The sequence below is a fragment of the Pseudorca crassidens genome, chromosome 19, assembly GCF_039906515.1.
Source record: "Pseudorca crassidens isolate mPseCra1 chromosome 19, mPseCra1.hap1, whole genome shotgun sequence".
Taxonomy (NCBI): domain Eukaryota; kingdom Metazoa; phylum Chordata; class Mammalia; order Artiodactyla; family Delphinidae; genus Pseudorca; species Pseudorca crassidens.
This window is the reverse complement of record NC_090314.1, coordinates 47,661,317-47,683,894: the sequence shown is the minus strand read 5'-3', so window position 1 is coordinate 47,683,894 and position 22,578 is coordinate 47,661,317. Positions and strand designations below refer to the sequence as shown.

General features: G+C 45.5%; 1 protein-coding gene across 3 annotated transcripts; it reads left to right on the top strand.

Annotated features, from left to right (window-relative positions):
• The first annotated feature begins 954 nt into the window (after window positions 1–954).
• On the top strand, window positions 955–21,133 carry GOSR2 (golgi SNAP receptor complex member 2). Of its 3 annotated transcripts, none has more exons than XM_067715987.1 (6): window positions 955–1,062; window positions 9,412–9,476; window positions 11,096–11,201; window positions 12,208–12,340; window positions 14,808–14,948; window positions 18,065–21,133. In XM_067715987.1, exons 1-6 carry the CDS (start codon window positions 1,034–1,036, stop codon window positions 18,224–18,226), a joined length of 636 nt encoding a protein of 211 aa, XP_067572088.1. In that variant the 5' UTR covers window positions 955–1,033; the 3' UTR covers window positions 18,227–21,133. The 3 variants fall into 3 exon arrangements, with proteins under 3 accessions (XP_067572088.1, XP_067572087.1, XP_067572089.1); XM_067715986.1 differs by having other exon boundaries at window positions 11,093–11,201; XM_067715988.1 differs by lacking the exon at window positions 955–1,062 and adding an exon at window positions 1,201–2,111 and having other exon boundaries at window positions 11,093–11,201.
• The last annotated feature ends 1,445 nt before the right edge of the window (window positions 21,134–22,578 follow it).

Here is a 22,578-nt window from a genome sequence, read left to right as displayed (position 1 = left end):
GGCTGGGATCATTCTAGTCTGTTTCTCTAGGGCTGTGTCTTACTTCTATTCCTCCCCGCCCCCGAGTATCTGTGCCTGGTAATAGCAGGTACTCATTAATAAATATTAGAATAAGTGAAAAAATAATGTTAGGGAAAGAAGGTACATGGGTGGACAGTCCCTTGGGGCACAAAACTGGGTGGGATCCAGGATACAGGAAAATAGAAGCATCAACTTGTCAAAGGAAGAGGAACATCTCCTCCCTTGGGAGGAATGGTAGATAAGCCTGGGAGGATGGAAACGGATTAGGTCTACATGGAGAGCCAAGTGTCCAAATCCTTCAAGTCCTAACTCAAATGCCACCTCCTACATTGTCTTTCCTGAATCTCTCACTGGAGCCAACTCCAGCTCACTCAACCTCTTCAGACTTTCTACCTTGTAGATGTTTATTTGTACACACATCTTATTTTCTTTCCTATACCAAGACCTCTTTGAGGGCAAGAAGAACCGGTTTCCTCCACAGAACATGTGATACATGGTAACCACTCATTCACTCTGGGTTTATTAGACGGATAAATGGGGTGGGGGACGAGACAGGAGATGCTTGCACCAGAGACTCCAGCGAAGAGTGAAATCTTCAGACCCACAACAAACAGTTTGAAGCGAAGCCAAGCAGGAATCTTCCCGCACTTCCTCCCGCAAATACGAACTGCTGTCCTCTGGTCTCCAAACTTGCTCTGAGGACCCCACGTCGGTACCTTACGACTGCCCTTACCAATGCCTGACTCAATGCTGGAGACGGCCTCCGGCCAAAACCTAGGCTTCCTCGTCTCCCATCTGAGACAGAACCTCTGACTACACTTAGCCTTCTTCTCCAGGCCCCTTTACTCGTTTCCCTTCCCCTTTCTCGCAGTCACCACCAGTAGGGCGCGCGTTGGGGCAGCCCTAGCCGGCAGGGAAGGGAGGGTCCTGAGACCGGAAGCCGGAAGCCGGAAGTGGGGCTGTGAGTACGTGTTCTGTGGAAGGTAGCGCGGTACCCGGTGGGGCCGGCAACATGGAGCCGCTGTACCAGCAAACGCACAAGTGAGGGATGAGTCGGGCACGGGCTGGGGCAAAGCCAGGCTGGGCGAGGCCTGCCCCCTGTCTGGGGCCTCGGGCGTCCGCCGGTATGGAGGCCGAGTCCTTCCGTCCGGGCGCTGCAGGGGGGAGCAGCTCGGAAGTGCTCAGTCTTTGGCGGAATGCCCAGGTAGCGGAGGCCGGAGGGTCCGACCTGGTGCCCGAGGACATTGGGCCGAATGCCTCCGGGGACCTTGGAGGCCATGACTGCCCGCTGGGTAAACTAGGTGAAGGGGAAGTCGCACTTTGTCCAGCACCTGCCAACTCTATGGTCCGATTTGGTAGAGCTGGTGCGGACTCAGGGCCCCGGCACAGAGGAGTTTACTAGTTGGAGAGTCAGGACGTGTACGAAAAAAGGTCTAATGTGTGGCACAATGAGGTGGAAGGTAAATGAGCAGTACCAGCAGGATCTCCTTAAGTAATTTAGAAGGATCCATCACTGGGATGAGGTCGTCAGAAAAAGTTTAAATAGCTCACAGCTCCTAAATGATGTTAGTCCCTACTCTTTATTGACTCAAAACTTGTTGCTTCTACACTGTGATTTTTTTTCTTTTATTCTGATTTTGGTTTATACTAAAGACTATTTTTATAATACAAAGAAATTGCTCAGATAGCATTCAGTATTATGCGGTACTTGTTATTCATATCTGGTTACAGGTTACCTTTAAGGAAATTGAATTTTGGTTTAGCTTCTCATAACTTAAATTCCTTGGTAGTGTCCTTTATTCATATTGTCCTGCATTTTTGGAACTTGCTGAAATGTGTAATTGAATATGGAAATAAGATCATACCTGTCGTATTTGGGGGGATGATTTATCTTTCATTGTGGTCAGACATGCATTAACGTAAAAATTTACCATTTTAAAGTTAACCATTTAATTTTTAATTGTTACCAGTATCATTTAGTTTGCCATTTAAAATTATAATCATTTCTTTTTTTATATTTTATTTATTTATGTATGTATGTATGGCTGCATTGGGTCCTCGTTGCTGCACACGGGCTTTCTCTAGTTGTGGTGAGTGGGGCTACTCTTCGTTGTGGTGTGTGGGCTTCTCCTTGCGGTGGCTTCTTGTTGCAGAGCTTGGGCTTTAGGCATGTGGGCTTCAGTAGTTGTGGCACACGGGCTCAGTAGTTGTGGCACATGGGCTTAGTTGTTCCGCAGCATGTGGGATCTTCCCCAACCAAGGCTCAAACCCGTGTCCCCTGCATTGGCAGGCGGATTCTTAACCACTGCGCCACCAGGGAAGTCCCTATAATCATTTCTAAGTGTACAGTTCAGTGACATCAAGTACATTCACAGTGTCGTGTAACCATCAACATTATCCATTTCAAGAACTTTTTCATTATCCCAATCAGAAACTCATGTACCCGTTAAGCAGTACCTCCCCATTCTTCCCCAAGCCCCTGGTAACCTGTTCTGCTTTCTGTTTCTGAATTTGCCAATTCTATATATCTCATATAAGTTGAATAATATAATATTTGGCTTATTTTACTTAGCATAATGTTTCCAAGGTTCACGTATGTCACAGCGTGTATCAGAACATTGTTCCTTTTTATGGCTGAATAATATTCTTTTGTGGATACACACATGCGCGCGCGCGCGCACACACACACACACACACACACACACCCCCCACGTTTCATTATCCGTTCATCTATTGATGGACACTTGGGTTGTTTCCACCTTCTGGCTGTTGTGAATAATACTGCTGAGAACATTGGTGTACAAATATCTGTTTGAGTCTCTGTTTTCCATTTTTTTGGAGTGTATGCCTATACCTATCCTATTCTAACAACTTTCAAATATATGCTGTAGTTTTGTGCTGATGAAAACACTTAAAATCACACCTCCAGGGCCTGGGAAAGAAAGAAAATGGGGACCCACCTCTCTAATGAATTCACAACAAAAGCAATACTTTGGAGCATTAGAATAAGAGGAAGATGATCCAGTTATTGTTTCATTTTCTAAGTTTATGTTTCATTAAGTTGCTGTTTCATTTTCTACTTTTCTTTCTTTTTACTTTGTTGATTAAGTGTTTGGTTTGGGTGGGTGAAAATGTAGAGCCTACTTTGTAATAGTATTGAAATGACAGAATTGGTCTTACACTTTTATTCTCATATAAAAATTATAGGAAGGAACTTTAAAAACTAGATCTGAGAGTCAGTTGGAAAAGGAATGAAACAGGAAATTATGCTCATGTTACTAAGAAAGGGCAGATCTTTTACAATAATAAGGCTCAATGGACTGAGGTGCTTTGAAGTTGATCTGTGATGTACAGTCTCATCTGGTTAGTTAATTTGGTTGAAGGATGTTGCTAAGGAGGCCGCGACCCAGTTTATTTTTAAGAATAATTTTGTTCACAGAGTCTCAGACTACCTGTTATCATTGCAGCAGGTAGCTGATCACATAGTAAACTAGGAAGCTCAATTCTATGTAAACTTAGAGGAGCAATACTCAACGGTGTCCCAAACAAGATTTGTGGAGTGTAGATGAACTACTTACCTCTGCAGGCCTCCAGTGATTTACCCTCAAACTCTGGAGACCCTTGGAGTCTATAGCAGAGCTTGCCAGCTTTTTCTGTCAAGAGCCAGACCGTAAATATTTCAGGCCTTACAGACCGTCCGGTCTCTGTAGCCGCTGTTCAACTCTGCTATTATAGTGGGCAAGCAGCTGTAAGACAATATGTAAACAAATGGATGTGACTGTATTCCAATAAAACTTTATTACAAAAACAGACAAGGGGCAAGATCTGGCCAACCACTGCTAGGCCTTCTACTATGCAGTCGTTCATTCATTCATTTATTTAGCACCTGCTTTGTGTCAGGCACCATTCCCAGTGCTAACTGTACAGCCCTGCCCTTAGGGAGTTTACCTTGTTTCACGCTGCAGTATATTCTGATCTGCCTCCTTTCCCCTCAAGGACTGAACCAGGACTGGGGATTCTGGCTCTAGACCTCTTCACCTTGTTTTCCTCATCTGTAAAATGAAGGTTTGGGGCTGATTAAACTGTAAGGCTCCTTTCAGCTCCATAATACTGGTGATTGAGTGTCTTTAAAAGGAAACACACAGAATCCTGTGTGCATCAGCAGTTAACTTTTGCAGTTGCAGAAATTAGTGATTGCAGCTGAATTGACACAGCAGTAACTGAAAGTATTAATTTTACTGGAACTTTGAACCCAATTTATAGTTATCTCTTGCCACGTCCCTGAAAGTACATTGAAATTAGATCAACATTTTAAAGTGTGTATCTTGAAAACGCCTGAACTACCTGAACAATGAATGAAGAGAAAAAAGATGAAAAACAGGTTAAACATTTTGCACTTAAATAATACTGTGTTAGGATGAACTTTGTAGAGGAGCTAATAGCCAGGCTTCTATTTTTGAGATCCCAGTGCTTGGAAAGGTGCCCATATTTGTCCAGGATCATTCAGTGCCCTGGACCTTATTATCACTAGAGATTCTGATTCAATAGGTTTGGAGCACAAGAAGCTCTATTTTTAACAAGCTCTCCAGGTGATTTTGATGAACAGCTGGGTTTAAAGACTGCTACCTTATCTCAAAAACAGCTTTTCCTTTTTTTGATTTTCCCTTCTGATGAGAGGCTAAATATAGTAGAGGCAAAGTGGGTGAGTGAAAATGCCCAGATGGTTCCCACTACTTTTAAGCAAAGCTGAGTAAAAACAACAAACTTCTGTATGGTGCTGTATGGGTTACACAGCAGTTCCATATTGCATTTGGATCTACGCTTTAAGTAATTATGATTATCAGTACCCCGTTTTACAGTTGAGAACACCGAGGCACCAGGGAATTAAATGACTTGTTCAGTGTCCCTCAGCTACTGCACAGTGGCACTAGAACGTCAGCTCAGATCTTTTTACTCCAAAACCCTGTTTCCTGTTGGTCAAGTTGGTCAGAGGCAGCATGGGTGCAAAGTGGGTGTATATGATGGGGGTGGGGTAGTTCCATGGACTTTTAAAAAACAATTATGTTTTTAAATTCTTCCTAGATCTTCTACAGACTTTTTTTTTTTTTTTTTTTAATCAGCAACAGTGACCCTTGCTTATTTGCTACTAGGTCTCTGCTTGGTTATGTTTTCACCCATGCCCACCATGGACCCCATGCTAGGCAGGGCTAGGACTTCTGATTTCTAGTGTCCACACTCCCAAGTCATGCTTGTGTAGCAGCTGTTTCGTATTGGCTTCAAATGTGTGTCCGAATTCCCAGTTCAGTATAAAACAGATCTGCCACTCGGCACGGCAGTTCCCACCATGCCATTCATGCTTACTTTGTTGTTTTGCATTTATTTCCTCTCGGGCATGACACGTAGAGATTGTATCGCTTTATTGGCTCTAACTTTTTCAGTTCATTCAAAGCAAATAGAGATTGGATGGAAAAAGTCAGTAACATTTCCCTGCAATTTAAAGTTTATCCATTGTAGCTTAGAAAACAGTAAAAGCCAGCTGAAGAGTGCTTATAGGGTTTTGTGGGTATGGGCATTATCTCCTGCTGTCATCGTAGAATTTCGGAATTGAAAGTGACTGGCAAGATCTTCCATTCCAACTCACTTTGGTCGGGAAGACCCTTTATAAAACTCAAGGTAGTTCATGTACTCTGTGTTTAAACATGCCAGAGCTCTTTTTTTTTCCCTCTTCTTGAAGAGAGAGTTTGTAATTGTTCTCATTTTTCCCGGGGTTGAGCTGAAATCTGTCATCTTGAAATTTGTACCTTTTGGTTCTGGGTCTCCCTTAAGGAGCAGCCACAGAGAACAAGCCCACTCCTCTTTCTGTATGTCATCTCCAGATACTTGAAGAGCCCCAGCTGCCCCATTTTAGTTTAGTTTTTTCTTTTCTTTTCTCAGAGGATCATTATCACTAGCTCTTTTGACCATTCCTCTTCATAACTTGACTTCTAAACTCTTTTCCAGCCGTCCTGTTCATCTTCCATTGGGAGAAACCTTTAATTGGTAGGGTTCCTTTAGCAGATGGCTCCCAAAGTTGAATCCAGTCTATATTGTGCATTTGACTTTTTTTTTTAACCTCAAGTCAAAATGTGTGGTTTTTTTCCTTTAACATCTTTATTGGAGTATAATTGCTTTACAGTGATGTGTTAGTTTCTGCTTTATAACAAAGTGAATCAGCTATACATATACATATATCCCCATATCTCCTCCCTCTTGCGTCTCCCTCCCACCCTCCCTATCCCACCCCTCTAGGTGGTCGCAAAGCACGGAGCTGATCTCCCCGTGCTATGCGGCTGCTTCCCACTAGCTATCTGTTTTACACAAAATGTGTTTTATCCCTGACAAATTCATCTTACTACTTTAGCCTAAATGAAAAATGTTAATATTTGTTTTGTGGTACAATATCCTAAGCGCTCACTAGAGCACAGAATCATGTGCAAATTTCATAATCAAACGTTGATTTTTAAAAATTAATTAATTACTTATTTTTGGCTGTGTTGGGTCTTCGTTTCTGTGCGAGGGCTTTCTCTAGTTGCGGCGTGCAGGGGCCACTCTTCATCGTGGTGCGCGGGCCTCTCACTGTCAATGGCCTCTCCCGTTGCGGAGCACAGGCTCCAGACGCGCAGGCTCAGTAGCTGTGGCTCACGGACCCAGCTGCTCCGCGGCATGTGGGATCCTCCCAGACCAGGGCCCGAACCCGTGTCCCCTGCATTGGCAGGCAGACTCTCAACTACTGCGCCACCAGGGAAGCCCTCAAACGTTGATTTTTAAAAAACACTGAGCAAAACACAGCGCCAAAGGCAGTCCTTTGGTGGAACCTGGAAGTCTTCCCAGGATCCCTTGGGGACCATGGTTTTGCCTGCTATGAGTCCCTCATCCTTAAAGTTTAAAATATTTGTCAATCTAATGGGAGAAATATGTTTTCATTGTTTATTATTTTTTAGAATAAATTTATTTATTTTGTTTATTTTTGATGGTGTTGGGTCTTTGTTGCTGCGCGCGGGCTTTTCTCTAGTTGCGCGAGAGCTACTCTTCGTTGCCGTGCACGGGTTTCTCATTGCAGTGGCTTTTCTTGTTGCAGAGTGCGGGCTTCAGTAGTTGTGGCACACGGGCTTAGTTGCTCTGTGGCATGTGGGATCTTCCTGGACCAGGGCTCGAACCCGTGTCCCCCGCATTGACAGGCGGATTCTTAACCACTGCACCACCATGATGTCATTGTTTTTAATTTGCATTTTCCTGATTACTAGAAGAGAGTCTCTTCATATATTTATTGGCCATTTGGGTTTCCTTTTCTGTCAGTTGCCCTTTGCCCATTTAAAAAATTGCTTTGTTTGACTTTTCCTATTGATTTGTAGCAGTTCCTTATACATTCTGAATACTATTCCCTTGTTACCTGCTGCAGGTATCTTCCAGTCTCTGCCTGTCTTTTTTTTTGTAAATTGTGCCTTTGGGGTAAAAAGGGTTTTGTTTTAATGTAGCCAGATCTATCAGTCTTTTCTTCTGTGGTTTGTGGGGTTTTGGGGGTAGTTTTGGTTTTTGTCTTGTTTAAGAAATCCTTCTTTAACCTGAAGTCATAATATGCACGCCTATATTTTCTTCGGAAAGTTCTAAAGCCTCACTTTTTACATTTAGGCTTTAAACCATCTTGAGTTTATCTTTGTGTACTATGACATGAGGTGTCTTTTTTCCATGTGGATAACGAGCTGAGCCATCAGCACTTATTGTAGTCCATTCTTTTCCCACTGCCATTAGAAGTTTACCTCACTGCCCACATCCAGGCCTTCAGGGAAGTCCTAGTTCTCTTTTCCATCTCAGCATTGCCATCCAGTCCTCTCTGGCTGTTTTCACGGTTGCCCTGATCCAGATGTTGGTTTCTTCAAGCTGCCTTTCTACATCTGCCTCCATATGTCCACGTGCCTCCATTCTGAAGCATCCAGACTTGCCTTCCTGAAGTAGCAGGTTCTAGGAATGATTTCCTGGTGCCTCTCAGGACCATGGGTCTTGCCCAGGAGCGCTCTGAGAGTCGTTAGAGAGCTGCTCTTGCTTCTGGGGCCGTGGGTCCTGTTTAGAGGCCACAGGGACACCCTGGAAAAGACTAGAGGCAAGTTCAAATGAAATTTGGGCTCCTGACTCACATTGGTAAATTTGGGGTCACAGTTTGTGGTGCTCACGGTGGAGGATGGTTGCTGACCTTTCCCTCAAGGGTTGGTGATGATGGAAGAGCTCACAGGTCCCTCTCATGTGGCTCTCACGTGGAGAGACCAGAGGCACCAGGAGGCGGTTGTTGGAGTAGGATAAACAGTATCCCCAGGACTGATCACAGAGGACGGCTCGGAAGGGCTCAGTGGGTAGGTGACCTTGCCCAGTCCCCGGGGAGCCTCCAAAAGATGCTCTGGGGCCTGACGTCCGGGACCGTGCCAGAGGTTCTGGGTGCAGTGTCGGCGTTTCCAAGTGAGATGGCAGTCTCCTCATATTGCCAGGGAAAGATGTTGACCAAACAGGAGATCCGTATCTTTCAGGGCCTTCCTCTAATGGTTTCCTCCAGCTAATCCCTCATCCCCTTCTTCCCTCTGACCCCAACCCTCAGGCAGGCCAGCCTGCTGGTAACGCACGTGATGTGCCTTGCAGGCCTTTTTACATGTCATTTTCTCCACATCTTCCTTCACCAAATCACGTCTGTCGTCTTCAAAATGATGTTGAGAACTCCCTTCACCCACAAAGCTTTCCCCAGCTCACTCTTCTGTTCATTGCCTTTGCTTAACACTGCTGCGCCTAGCTCCTCAGCTTTCTTTTTGTTTACACTTCTATGTGTTAGTGTTCTCTTAAATCTTCTTGGGACTTTACAAGTCTATCTGGCCTGTCCTTCCTAATTACACTGTTTCTCAAGGACAAGGATTATATCTCTCTTGCCCTTTGACTCTCCCTAGTACAGACCAGTGCTCAGCACATTGGGTCAAAGAACAGAGAGTAGGATTGGCTGGGTCCAGATCGAGGTTTATCACTTGGTGTGTGACCTTGAACAAGTTACATAACCTTTCTGGTCTTCGGTTTTCTTATTTACAAAATGAGGATGATAATAGTACTTTCCTCATAGGGTTATTGACTTTGCAGAATGTCTCAGATGTGGTAAGCACTCACTAAATGCTGCCTGTCAGTATTATTATTAATATTAATGTTAAAATATTAGAAACCGTGCCAAAACATGTGACCTGAAGCGCCACATACAAATTTTACAGTTCAGCGATACTGTCAATTTAAATCAGCTAGATGTTGGCATTAGAAAATTTGTCTTTCCTGACCAAAGCGCTGTTGATTACTCCTGTCTCACTCATTTCCTCCCTCTTCCTTTGATAGGCAGGTCCACGAGATCCAGTCTCACATGGGACGCCTGGAGACGGCCGACAAGCAGTCTCTGCACTGTGAGTAATTAACTATGGAGACCAGAGTCCTTTCTCTGATGACACGGTGCTAATGGGCTGGGTTTCCTGACTGCGTTTCTGCCTCAGGGGCTTAATGATTCAGCGTGGAATGAGTTCTGTTGTTAGGGTGGACAGAAAAACCCTATGGCAAAGTCGCTGATTTTCCTGATTGTGCCCTTTGGAATCCCACAAGTCTTATCCCCCATTACCCCTCCACTCAACCTGACATGGCCCTATGGGAATGGAAGTCCTTTCCTCCATCTGTCTTAATCTCATTACCTAGTCTGTAGAGGAATGTGGTCCATAAAAATTCAGAGATGTTTAACTGGAATTGGCCATTTCTTCTGAGCTGAGAACTGTGGCTTTTTAGGCGGATTATTCAGAAACGATGAGCAATATTAATTGGTTTAGTTCCCACACCGTGATTTCCTTTTAGAAGAGTGCTGCTTTCTGTGTTTTCGTTTCTTCTCTGTTGTAAGAAAAGGTCATTTTTCTGAGTCGGTCACACAGGCATTGCTGATCCCCCACCCACTGCAGATGCGGTCCCCTCCTCTCACTCCTCGGCTGGCGCTGTGCCCATTTCTCCTGTTTTCTCACGTCCGCTTTCTGCAGCTCCAGAAGCACCTGGTCTCTTCGTCCTGTGCCGCACCTTGTTCTGAGCCGTGCTCGTTAGCTGTGGGCTCTCCTAGGAAGGTGACATTTCTGTCTCTGCTGTCGTTTCTGTTTCGGGCAGGAGGCAGTCTGGACGCCTTCTGCGCAGTTCAGCTGCTTCTGTCCGTTCACTTTGTTTGCCTTCCCATCAATCTCGTTGGTACATGATTAGAAATGGAAAAGTGGTCATTTTGACTGTTTATCGAAAGGGATAAGGTAAATGACTGTATTTATCATATCGTTACCTCTGTGGATTCTTTCCTGTTGATATTCGGTCTATTCTGGGGACTCCAACATCAGTCTGCCCATTCTTAAGGGAACTCTTCTCTATGTTTCACATACTAAATCTTTCCCTTTGCGCTTTTTTTTTTTTTAACCTCATTATGTTCTGTGGGGAGTTCAGTTGGCAGTCTTTCTACGAGATATTTATAACCCATATCTGAAAATAATCTCAAATGAAAAGAGGCCTCACTTTGTATCAGAAAATATTACATTTTGCTTAAAATATTTATTTGGACAATCTTTAAATGTTCATTTTATTTTCTAAAGGCAGGAAATTTATTTCTACAGATGTATCTTCAGCTTTTTAAAAAATTGGCGTTGTTATGGCGTTAACAGCTATATATATATATATTTTTTTTTTTTGAAACGTTTACAGTCACTTACTATAATTTGAATTTTTTCCCCATCATCATTAGTGTATGCATTTTTCTCCTTTTGAAATACATATTTTTGAGTTCATTTGATATAGAAAAAAGATACGTTTGATTTCTTCCAATTTAAGTTCACTGTTATTATTATTCTTCCAGCAGTTATTCTTTGACTCTGTTTGCCTTCCCAGCAATCTCGTTGGTACATGATTAGAAATGGAAAAGAGGTCATTTTGACTGTGTATCGAAAGGGATAAGGTAAATGACTGTATTTATTATTTTTCCAGTAATTATTCTTTTTTCTCTTTTGTGCAGTAGTAGAAAACGAAATCCAAGCAAGCATAGACCAGGTATTCAGCCATCTAGAGCGTCTGGAGATCTTGTCCAGCAAGGAGCCTCCTAACAAAAGACAGAATGCCAAACTGTGAGTACTCTGACACCCCAGGCCTATCACAGCAGGCCTTTCTCCCAGGGGAGGCCATCACATATTCTGAAAATCCCATTTATACATTGAAAAACTGAGACTATGAAAAGATAAAGTCCCATAAAGAGCACAATTCTGTTTTGAGTGGTACCCCCTCGGAGTAAAAAGCCTGTGTTGTATAACACGGGGAATAGAGCCAATGTTTTGTGATAACTGTGAATGGAGTATAACCTTTAAAAGTTGTGAATCACCATATTGTATACCTGTAACTTATATCATATTGTATATCAACTATACTTCAATTTAAAAAAAAAAAGGAATAAAAAGCCTGTCAGGTTAGTGGCTCAGAAGCCTCATGTCTCCTTTTCTCGTTGGTGTCATTGAGAAATTTTGCCCCCAGTACTGTTTTTCTGACCAGACCCATGGCCACTTGAAACCTAATGCTACCGGGGAGTTTCAGTCTGCTTTTTGGTTCCCACTACATTCTTGGGTGGAAATATCTTGCTCTTAATCACTCCAGTCGGTGTATTTATAATGAAATACTGATCTAATGTTTGATACACCCCCATGAAATTAAAATGAAATCACCCTCACCATCTCTACCCCAGCCCCTGCTCCCAAAAGTTTTATGAAACTTCATAGATGCTTTACTCCAAAGATGCCCTTGGGCTTCTTCCAGGAGAGTGATATAACCCCTAGAAGGTCAGGAAGAGGTCATCAAACCTGCTTCCTGTCACCTGTTCCTTGTCATGCATCCAGAATCAGAGACCAGCAGATATTTAAGTAAAGCTGCTGGAATCTCATGTGCTACCACCCTGCTCTAACCACAAGCTCCTTCTTTACTTTCAACATCATTGATCAAAATCAGATTATTTGTGGGGGATGGATGGCATGGAGTGGTGTAGGGGGAAGTGAGGAAATGTCTTTTTTCCTGAAGACAAAGCCTGGCTACCTCCAATCATTGCTGCTCTGGACTCCTGGAATTTAATCTCTCTGTCAATTCTAGTCGTGTCGACCAGTTAAAGTATGATGTCCAGCACCTGCAGACTGCTCTCCGAAACTTCCAGCATCAGCGATACGCAAAGGAGCAGCAGGAAAGACAGCGAGAAGAGCTTCTGTCCCGCAGCTTCACCACTAATGTAAGCCAGGCTCCTGGGTGGGATCTGCGGGAACTCGACAGCTTGTGGGAGCTGCAGCTCAGGGCTCTGAGCGGCGGTCTTTTAGGGGGTGTCTGAAGCAGACTGATCGGACAGGAGGAGAGCAACCGGAAATGACGGCAGACTTTGTGCATTGCCACAGAGACTAGACCTAAGCAGGGAATCTCTTTCTCTGTCACAAAAACCTGAAGAGGAAGCAGTTAAATTGAGGGAACGAGCAGAGGTGAAAATTACCTGGTTTGACTGGTCCGATGCAGAGAGGTGGACATTCACATGGTGGAAATGTTTTCCTGATCAGATCGAGACAGATGATTAGAACTTAGGCTGTTTGCAGTGAGGGCAGCGTTTCAAAGCTGCCTTCAGGCAGTTGCCATTGGGGGGGGGCGGTTGTGGGGGGTGTGTGTGTGTGTGGTTCCAGTGTCAGATGCATTAAAATGTTTTTGCCCCTAGTCTGAGCGGCAGTTTGGAGGGATTTGTTAACAAATATTTCATTTTAGTGGGATTGCTTGACTCGAGCCTGTTTGAAAGTGGCCTCTTGGTTTGCACGTTGGATTTCTTAGGACGCCCTTGTCCGTGTCCTTTGGTCTCAAGAGGATCATTTCCCACACATGGCTGTAGAACGTACTGGCCTTTGTCGTGTCCTGCATATGTATTCCACCAAATTAGGTGGGTCTTGGTGTGTGGCGGGGGGAGAGTTGCTTGTTTGTTTTGTTTGTTTTTACAGAGAGTTTCATTTTCTAAAAAGATCTTAGCTTTCTAAGCCTATCATCAGAATTCAGATCAGCTCCCACTTTGCAGATGTTTAACTCTCTTTGCTGTGTCCACACTTGGAATAATGTCCCCAGGTGCTTCAGAATGTGCCTGTGTAGTTTGGTTTCTCTAGCGCAAGCAGTCAGGTAACTGTGATTAACACTTCAGAAGTTCAATGAACATGTGTTGGTGGTATAATGGTAAGCAGAGCTGCCTTTCAGAAGAGTAGAGAACTGTATAACACACGAAAAGGTGGTGGCATTGGTTATTCCAGCCTTTTTAGGCCATGGATGATGGCTCAGAATTATTTTGTTTCTTACCAGCCTAGTGTGATGCTGTGCATACACTGGGCCCTTAATAAAAACTGATTGGCCGAATGAACTTCTTCCTGGTCTTTCTACGATCGGGAGGTATAATACATTTTTCTGAGAGATAACAGCCCATCAGCTATACCTTTTCAGATGGGAGGGTAAGAAAGATTTGTATATAAAAGGCATTCAATAAATACTTGTCAGATAAATGAAAAGAAGTCTCTAATTGATTCAAACACTGGAGTCTTGACCCACAGAGCATCAGCTTATGCAGAATGCTATTTAAGGTACCGAGAGTAAAGCGTGTGTAAATTAGAAACCATGACTCCTACCTCTGAGAAACTCCCGTATTAGGGTGGGGGGACGTATACCTGAATGAAAAATGATTGTGAACTTGAGCAGCCAAGAAAAGGTGCTTTAACCTCTTCATGATGATGGAAAGTGGTAAAAGTGGCACCGCTTGGCAGAAGAGTTTGTAATGGTCAGGAGGCGGGAGAGAAGACAGTGCTGTGGCTGGTCGTGCCCTGCTTCTGTGTCCTTCCCACTTGCCGTGTAAAAGTGGAGCCCTGGGATTGGTCTTGCTTTTCTCCCTACAGGATGGTTAAGAGGGCAGGCTCTGCACCCAGCACTGGGATTCGTGCCCCGCTGGACGTCTTACCAGCTCTGCGTACTCTTGAACAAGTCATTCCACCTCTCTGGGTTTCCGTTTCTTCATCTAAAACAGGGATAATATCATAACTACTGCGTAAGGGTAGAGTGAGGATTAAGTGAGCTTAGGGTAAAGAGCATGCAGAGTGGAAAGCACTTGATCAGTATTAGTTTTTTCTCCCTTCGTTTCTTTATAGACTTTCTTCCCCGCTCAGGTGGATAGACCCATCCTCAACACCGTTAGGCCTTTAATAGAAAACAGTCTCTTCTCTCCTTAGTCAGTCTGTCTAATTGGAGGGATAAGCTGTAGATAAAATAGCCGGAGGACAAAAGCAAACCTTTAACACTGCACTGAGGGAAAGCCAAGTAAAGGAACATTTGGAATAAGCTAGTTAGCAAGGAGTCAGAGAAAGCCTTTAGGAGAAGCCCAGCAAGGTCTTAGAAGAATAGAGTTTTTCCTAAGTTGGGGGAATGATAATGGAGGCAGGGATGAACAAGACTTGTGTGGTGGAACCCACTTGCAGAGTGATAGGTCTGAGAATTCCTTTTCCTCTGAGTGAACAGAGGCCACCCCAGATCTTTGCTTTTTCTTCTCTGTTAAGTTCCTCTGATTCTCGCACCATTCCCTCTGGCTGTTTTTCCGGCGTGACCTTGGCCAGGAGGCACAGCGGTCAGATGTGGTGGGGCCCCTGGAGCTGACCAGCAAGCAGAGTAACCAAGCGCCTGCGTTTCTTTCACAGGACTCCGACACCACCATACCAATGGATGAATCACTGCAGTTCAACTCCTCCCTCCAGAAAATTCACCACGGCATGGATGACCTCATTGGAGGCGGGCACAGTATTCTGGAGGGACTGAGGGCCCAGAGACTGACCATGAAGGTGGGGGCCCTCTTGGGGGACAGGGAGAAGGCCTTTTGTTTTGGCTTTATCCAAAAGTGTGGGACCTGCGTTTACCTTTTGATCGCATACCCCTAAATTGTGATACTGTGATAGTGAGACAGAGCCTTTGAGTTTGGGTTCCTTTCTGTTGGAATTGAATTATTATGAGTCCAAAAGGAGCCAGATTCCCTTTGCCAGTAGGTGTTTCTTGTGTTTGCAATGAACCATAATGTGGCATCTCTTGGTATCCAGGTCTTTTTCCATTTCCTGAACTTAATGTAAAGTGACTGCTGCTATGAGAGGAAGCAGTAATGGACTGGGAAATTCTGTTACAGAATCCGCTCTCTCAAGAGGGAAGACGCAGCTGTACTTGGCCTCTCGCTCTCTTTCGGTTTTCCTGTGTGGCGCCCCCCACCCACCCCGCGCCCACCGGTGGACGGCCTTATAGCCGAGACCTCTGTACTGCAGCAACTGAAGGGGGTCTTAGGGCTGCCTTGGTTGACTAGCAGCGGGTGCCTTCTAGAGCACAGGCTGGTGATCCCCAGTGACTCTTCACTCTCTCTTTAGCAACAGGTATTCCTAGAAGCCCTGCCCCATTGGCTGAGACTCAAAACCCCTGGGAGTGGTTTACAGAAACATTACACAGCCTCTGATGTCAGTCATGATGTTTCAGCCTCAGCCCTTTTCCTGTGTCAACCCTGATGGATAATGGGGTGTGGGCTGTGTCTGTTATCAGGGTGTGGTCCCCAGTGGACGAAGCCCTCCCAGCCACTGAGCTGTGAGAAGCAGTCACTCGGAAGCGTGAGCTTTATCTTAGTTTTTGTTGGACCGTGTTGAGCCTGTCAGCTCCATGGGACTTCTGTACATTTCTGAGCAGCGCCTGCCACCTTTACCCAGGAGAAGGTCAGGCGAGCTGCGAGTGACACTTATCTCTTGCTGATGGCCGCAGCGCTTCAAATGGTCTGGAAGCGTGGTCTCTGACAGCTCCATGGGTGCCCCCCTTTCAGAACAGCCACCTGCAGTAATCTAAACTGATACATGATGGTTAATCCTCCCTTTCTTTAGAAAACTGCTGGCCTCCTTCCCATATCTCAGAAAAACAGTAAAACCCTTTTAGGACGAGACTCACCATGTCACACTCAAGTTGACCTGCTGGGGGTCAGAGCTTATTGTTAAAGCACATGTCAGCTTCTTCCCGAAGTCTGGTGTCACTGAGGAGTCCAAGCAACTTCTGCCCCGACACTGCCCCCAGAGGTGAAGCGCCGGGAAGTCTGGTGGGCAGTCAGGGGCTGGAATGAGAGGCTTCTAATTCCGTTTCCTCTGCACGCCTACTATACCTGTCTTTTGCCTCTTGGTTCCCTCCACCTGCCTCCTACCCCACTTCTGTCAGGGAAGTTTCTGCCCAAACCATTTGAAAGGAACATAGGAGGGAGCGTGAAGGAACCGGGCCTTGATTTGGGGTGGAAAATGAATAACATTTTTGAAATTTATGTTAATTTTCAAGTGATTTTCGAAGCTTGGTACTTGAACTTCACAGAGTGATGAAATAATCTGCTCTTTCAGAGCTAAGCGGAGTCTTTAGTGACAGTCTAGTTTATACCATCATTGTTATGGGAAAAACACGTCTCTGGTCTCTGGCAGAGATAAAGTTTGACCTGAGAGATCTCTCTCCGTGAGGCTTGTATATCATTGTCTGGGCAGAGCGTGGGTCTTGAACTCCTGTCCGTGATGCCTGTGTTCTCACCTCTCTTGCATCTTCTCTCAGTTGCTCGTTACTGTGTTCACTTAAAAAATGGTTGCAGGACATTAGGTTAGGTGCCGTCATACAGATGCAGTTGGTGATGTGTGTAAGTTAAGTTGGGGTCTGCCCAGCTTTCATTTATATTTGTTACTTCATACGAAATTGAATGTGCTTAAAAATGAAAATTAGAAAGCAGAGAGGAAGGGTGGCCTGGGTGGTTTGGGCTGTTGGTTTAGGAATAAAATACCCTTTTGTTTTGGGTGGTGGGTGATGACATTCCTATAAGGAGTTGTAGGTCCTTGGGTTGGTGTCTGCCAGTTGTGTTTCTGTGGTTCCATCTTGCCCCCTTCAAACTCTCTTATAAACGTGGACACAGACCCATACGTTGTACTCAGCAGAATCCTTGCGGTTTCTCCTCTACAGAGTACACAGGCTGAGCGCAAGCATTTTAGAGCCAGGGAGCAGAGAGAAGTTTTTTTGATGTTGCCTTTTTTCAATATTTCAAAATATTCTAGTTTAAAACTTTTTTTATGGAGGTATAATGTGCATACGGTGAGGTATACAGATCTTATTTGTACAGCTCATTGAATTTTGACAAATACATCCATCCGTCTTTGTAACTCACACTGCTGTCAAGGCAGAGACCGTTTTCACCACCCCTGAAAGATCCCTTGTGCCCTTTCCCAGTCAGTCTACCCCTGTTCCCTCCGCCTGCCCCAGGCAACCACTGTTCTAATTGATTTCACCATTTATTAGTTTTGACTGTTGTTGAACTTAATGTAAATGTATTCACATTACGGTTTTGTGTGTGACTTCTTCCTCTCAGGAATGTTTTCCAGGCTCATTCGCATTGTTACATGGTGTAATCAGGTCCTTTTTATTGCCCAGCAGTATCCCGTTGTGCACAGAACACACATTGTTAATCCATCCTCTGGTTGATATACACCTGGATTGTTTCCAGTTTGGGGACATTCTTCTGTTTTCTTCTAGAAGCTTTATTATAGTTTTAGCGTTTTTGTTTAATTCTACGAACGAATTAATTTTTATGTATAATATGAATCAAAGGTCTTTTTTAACACTAATATATTACATACAGACATATATGTACGTGTGTGTATGTGATACTCATTATACACCATCTGTTCCAGCACATTTGTGGAAGACTTTCCTTTCCCCCTTGCTTTGCTCTACAACCTTGACCAAAAGTCATTTGGCGATAGGAGCGTGATCTGTTTCTGGTGGCCGCTGCTGCTTGTATGCTTTAGGCATGACCAGGAGACTGTCTGTTGGTAAAGCCCCATCTCGTGATGACATTCACCCATCCTTGGTAGAAGGAGTTGATCTTTGTTTTTCTTCCTCTTCTCGTCTGTCCCAGGGGACCCAGAAGAAGATCCTCGACATTGCCAATATGCTCGGCTTGTCCAACACAGTGATGCGGCTCATCGAGAAGCGAGCTTTCCAGGACAAGTACTTCATGATCGGTGGGATGCTGGTCACCTGTGTGGTCATGTTCCTTGTGGTGCAGTACCTGACCTGAGCCAGCCAGGCCCCGTGGCTGAACAACGGTCCCACGGCGTGAGAGTGTGTGTGAGTGTGAGTGTGCAAAGAGAGGGAGGCCCGGAGGCTGCCTTCTGAAATGTGTGCCCATCTTAACTGTGAAGACCACTCAGAAGTAATTGTGACCTGCAACCTGGTGGGAGTTTCAAACCTCTGTTTTTTGTGACATCTTGGAGGGGAAACTCGTGCTACCAAGATGTGGTGCTTAGGAAATGAACGAAGTGTCTGTTCTCTCTCATGCTCACTGTCACTCTCACTGGGGGAGGAAGTGATGCAAGGGTAAGGGAGGACCAGGGAGAGGGGAGGAAGAGAATGGCCTTGGTGGTTTTTGTCCTCATAGCTGATGTGCACCCAGGAAGGCTTTCACGGTGAGCTTGCAGACAGGACTGTCCACTCTTTGCCATCCACTGGCCTTTCTGGCTCCTAGTAGATAGTCTAGAGCAGAAGCAAAGAGAGGAGGGGAAAGAGGCCTTCTTTTCCTGCACCCACTACAGTAGGTGGGTTCACATGCTCTTGCTACTAGCCACCTTCCCCCACACCCTTACAAAAAATAATGACATGCCAATGACTGACTGCTAATACTCGTCGTCCTTCCCCGGAAGCAGCTACCTAGAGGAAACAGAGGCATTGGCGCTGTTGCTGAAAGCAAGATTTTCCACATCATGGATGTTGGGTGTTTCTCCTTTCTAAAGTAAGGCCACTGTTAACTCCCTGGGAATGGTCAGTCTTGAAACTGAAGACCCTAGTCACCGATATTTTTCCCAGTAGTTAATGGTTGGCTTTTAAGACTGCAGCCTGGCACCCGTGCCCAGGCTTTGGTGGTTGTTTGCCCCTTATCAGGTAGCTGTGAGCAAAGGTTAGTGATTTGTCTTTTACAGTCTCATCTCTAGTTTTAGTGTCTCTAATTAATAATTGGCTCTCTTCCCTTCCTTGAAATATATTAGCAACTGCCAGCCAAGCCTCCATTCTGCCCAGCCAGTGTGGGCACATGCCTCCCTGGAGACGTCTCTGGTGTGTATGTCCTTGTAAGACTCTGTTTTCAGGGACCAGGACCTTTTTCCTTCTCGGACCAACCCTAGATTAAGGCTGTACCGGTACCCGGCGTATTATGGAATTTATTGTAAAGCCAGTCTGTTCAAGGAGACTAATCACTGAAAGTACCAGAAAGACCTGGTTAGCCTATTTTTTCATCTGTCACAGGCCCTACCAGCCCTAGGCTCAGTATGGCAAGACATAAATAACACTCACAGTTTCCCAGAGGAACTGTAAACCTGGTCAGTATTAACCCCACCTTTGACTGTCTTGCCCTACCTACTTCCCGTCTTTGTTTCTTGTCATTTGGACTATCTTCTGTCATCTTTCTCTTTTCTGTGTGTTTTCTCTTCCACCTTCCTTCTTTACCACCCCCCCCCCCACCTGTTTCTGTAGCAGTATTGATCTTTGTAGGCACATCTGTGGCCTAGATCCCTTTTGGGGGAATGATTCTTAATTGTCACAGGTTTTGTTTTTTTGGGGTTTTTTGCTGTACGCGGGCCTCTCACTGTTGTGGCCTCTCCCGCTGCGGAGCACAGGCTCCGGACACGCAGGCTCAGCGGCCATGGCTCACGGGCCCAGCCGCTCCGTGGCATGTGGGATCCTCCCGGACCGGGGCACGAACCCATGTCCCCTGCATCGGCAGGCGGACTCCCAACCACTGCGCCACCAGGGAAGCCCTGTCACAGATTTTTAACATGAGTTTCCTGGGTACTGATTTCACACTTTTGGTAGGATCTCTGTTGCTCTTACTTGTCTGGGCTAAACAGGGGCCCTGGGTTTCCAAGGAAAGGGGAATCTTTGATCCCTTCATAAAAGGATTGAAGGCTCTGCCAGAGTGAAAACATTGGCCTGGTGGATGGACAGAGGGGTGGAAGCATCTTCAGACCTAGCTCTGACTTTGGGGAGGCCCAGTTGGAAATTTCCATCATACCCAGCACCCCTGCCATCCCAGGGACCCAGCACAGGTCTCTTAGCAGTGCATGAAATGGGTTTTTAAACTGCACAGACTTGGCTCTGAGCCTGGGCACCTGAGGATCCTACCAGACAGTGCACTTTGGAAGAAGAAGATGTACAAGGAGCAGCTAAGCCATTTGGACTTGAACTCTGGGGAGGCAGAAACTCCTCCCACCCTCTGCCCTCTGTTGGCTGATGTGACACCTATTTGTAATGTACACCAGTCTGTTTCCACACTTGCCTGTCTAGTGATTGTTGGCCTCGACGAACCAGAAGTAAGGCCTTCCTTCGTGCTGCACCTTCAGAGCCATTCTCCCTACTTTGTAATAAAAATAGAGGGGGCAGTTCGTGGGTCTTCACCACCCGGAGCTAAGGAACAGCAGCCACAGTATGTCTGGAGACCCTGGGGCAACTCGTGTCATCGTGTGCTTGCCCTTCCCTGTCACACATTGGCTTTCAGTGCTCTGTGAGCAACACCCTTTTTTGTCTCCACAGTCCTCAGAGTGTAGGGCAGGGTCTCCAGGCCAGGGAAGGAGCACCCTCTAGTGGAGTTGGGGTGAATTCTCAGGTGCAAGAATCTCCAGGAGCCGCCTCTGCGACCTTGTACAGGATTTTGGTGTACCTATTGTGGTTTAAGACAGGTGGGTTGTCAAGGAACTTGGAGAATCTTCATTCCGTGGATGTGTACTCCAGGTGTGATAACCTTAAGAAAAGCCGAACTCCACGACCAAGTAAGTAGGAGAGTCTTCATTTTATAGAAAGCTTCGCTGCTGGGATTTTTCCTGTCCTTTGCCCTGATGAGTTTAAATGGGTTTGATTTGCAAATTTGGCTTTACACTCATTGTTTTTGAAACACGTCAGTTGAATAAAGTTGCTGTTTATTTTATTTAGAAAATTACATTTTGTAAAGGAATTTGACATTCATCGTCATAACCAATGACCCTTTTTTTCTCTCAGGCCAGAGATTCTGAAACACTGTTCCGAGATGAGGGGTGGGTTGGCTGCCTCAGCAGTAGCTGGGAAACTTTTTAAAAATTATGGATTCCTCCGGCCTACCCCAGACCTTCTGCATTAGAATATTTTTTAAGTCTCTAAGGTAATTCTGATGTGTGTCTTTTATTTATTTTCCACATTTATTTAGGTATTTTATATTTGGCTGTGTTGGGTCTTTGTTGCTGCCCGCGGGCTTTCTCTAGTTGCAGCGAGCGAGGGCTACTCTTTGTTGCGGTGCACGGGCTTCTCATTGCAGTGGCTTCTCGTTGCGGAGCACAGGCTCTAGGTGCGTGGGCTTCAGTAGTTGCGGCACGAGGGTTCTATAGTTGTTGCTTGCGGGCTCTAGAGCACAGGCTTAGTAGTTGTAGCACGCAGGCTTAGTTGCTCTGCAGCATGTGGGATCTTCCTGGACCAGGGCTCAAACCCTTGTCCCCTGCATTGGCAGGCAGATTCTTAACCACTGTGCCACCAGAGAAGCGGTAGACAGAGGCTTTTGTTTTTTTGCTTTTTTGTTTTTTTTTGCGGTACGCGGGCCTCTCACTATTGTGGCCTCTCCCGTTGCGGAGCACAGGCTCCGGACGTGCAGGCTCAGCGGCCATGGCTCACGGGCCTAGCCACTCCGCGGTGTGTGGGATCTTCCCAGACCAGGGCACGAACCCGTGTCCCCTGCATCGGCAGGCGGACTCCCAACCACTGCGCCACCAGGGAAGCCCCAGAGGCTTTTGTTTTAATCAAAGACTATAGCATTTGAAAACATGCGAACTAAGCATATATGAGTGAAGAGCAAAACTTACCAAGTCCAAAATAAAGTCTTAATTTGTTTATAACTTATTCCAGGAAAGATTTAAGGAGACTTAGAGGAAATAACTGAGACAGTGAAATATAAAGAAGTGAGAACCAAGAACAAGTCAGTAGAATGTCAGTGCCAAGAAAAAGACACATGCAAGTCATGAAGCCCCACAAAAACACTCTGGGGAATCCCTGATTAGGCCTGGAGCCAAAGCAAAGAGAGAAGCATGATCTGTTACTGTCTGTTGAAGGGTAGGATGTCATATTTGCTCAGAGGAGAGCCCAGACCTTGACTACTGCTAGCTTGCCTGTGGCCCTTACTGGAAGTCAGGCATGGTTAGTTTCCCGGGTCGTCCCTCTAATCGTCACAAAGCCTCTGAGTTAGGCTATGTGTCATTTCCTTTGTGCAGATGAAGGGATGGAGCTTTAGTGACTTTTCTCAAGGCCCCACAGGGAGTCCTGGAGGAACCAACCCCTCTTCTGTCCGGCTTCATAGCCCAGGCTGATAAAACACTGCACCCGTGCTCGGGACGAGTTGCAGGAGACCAAGGCAGCTTTCTG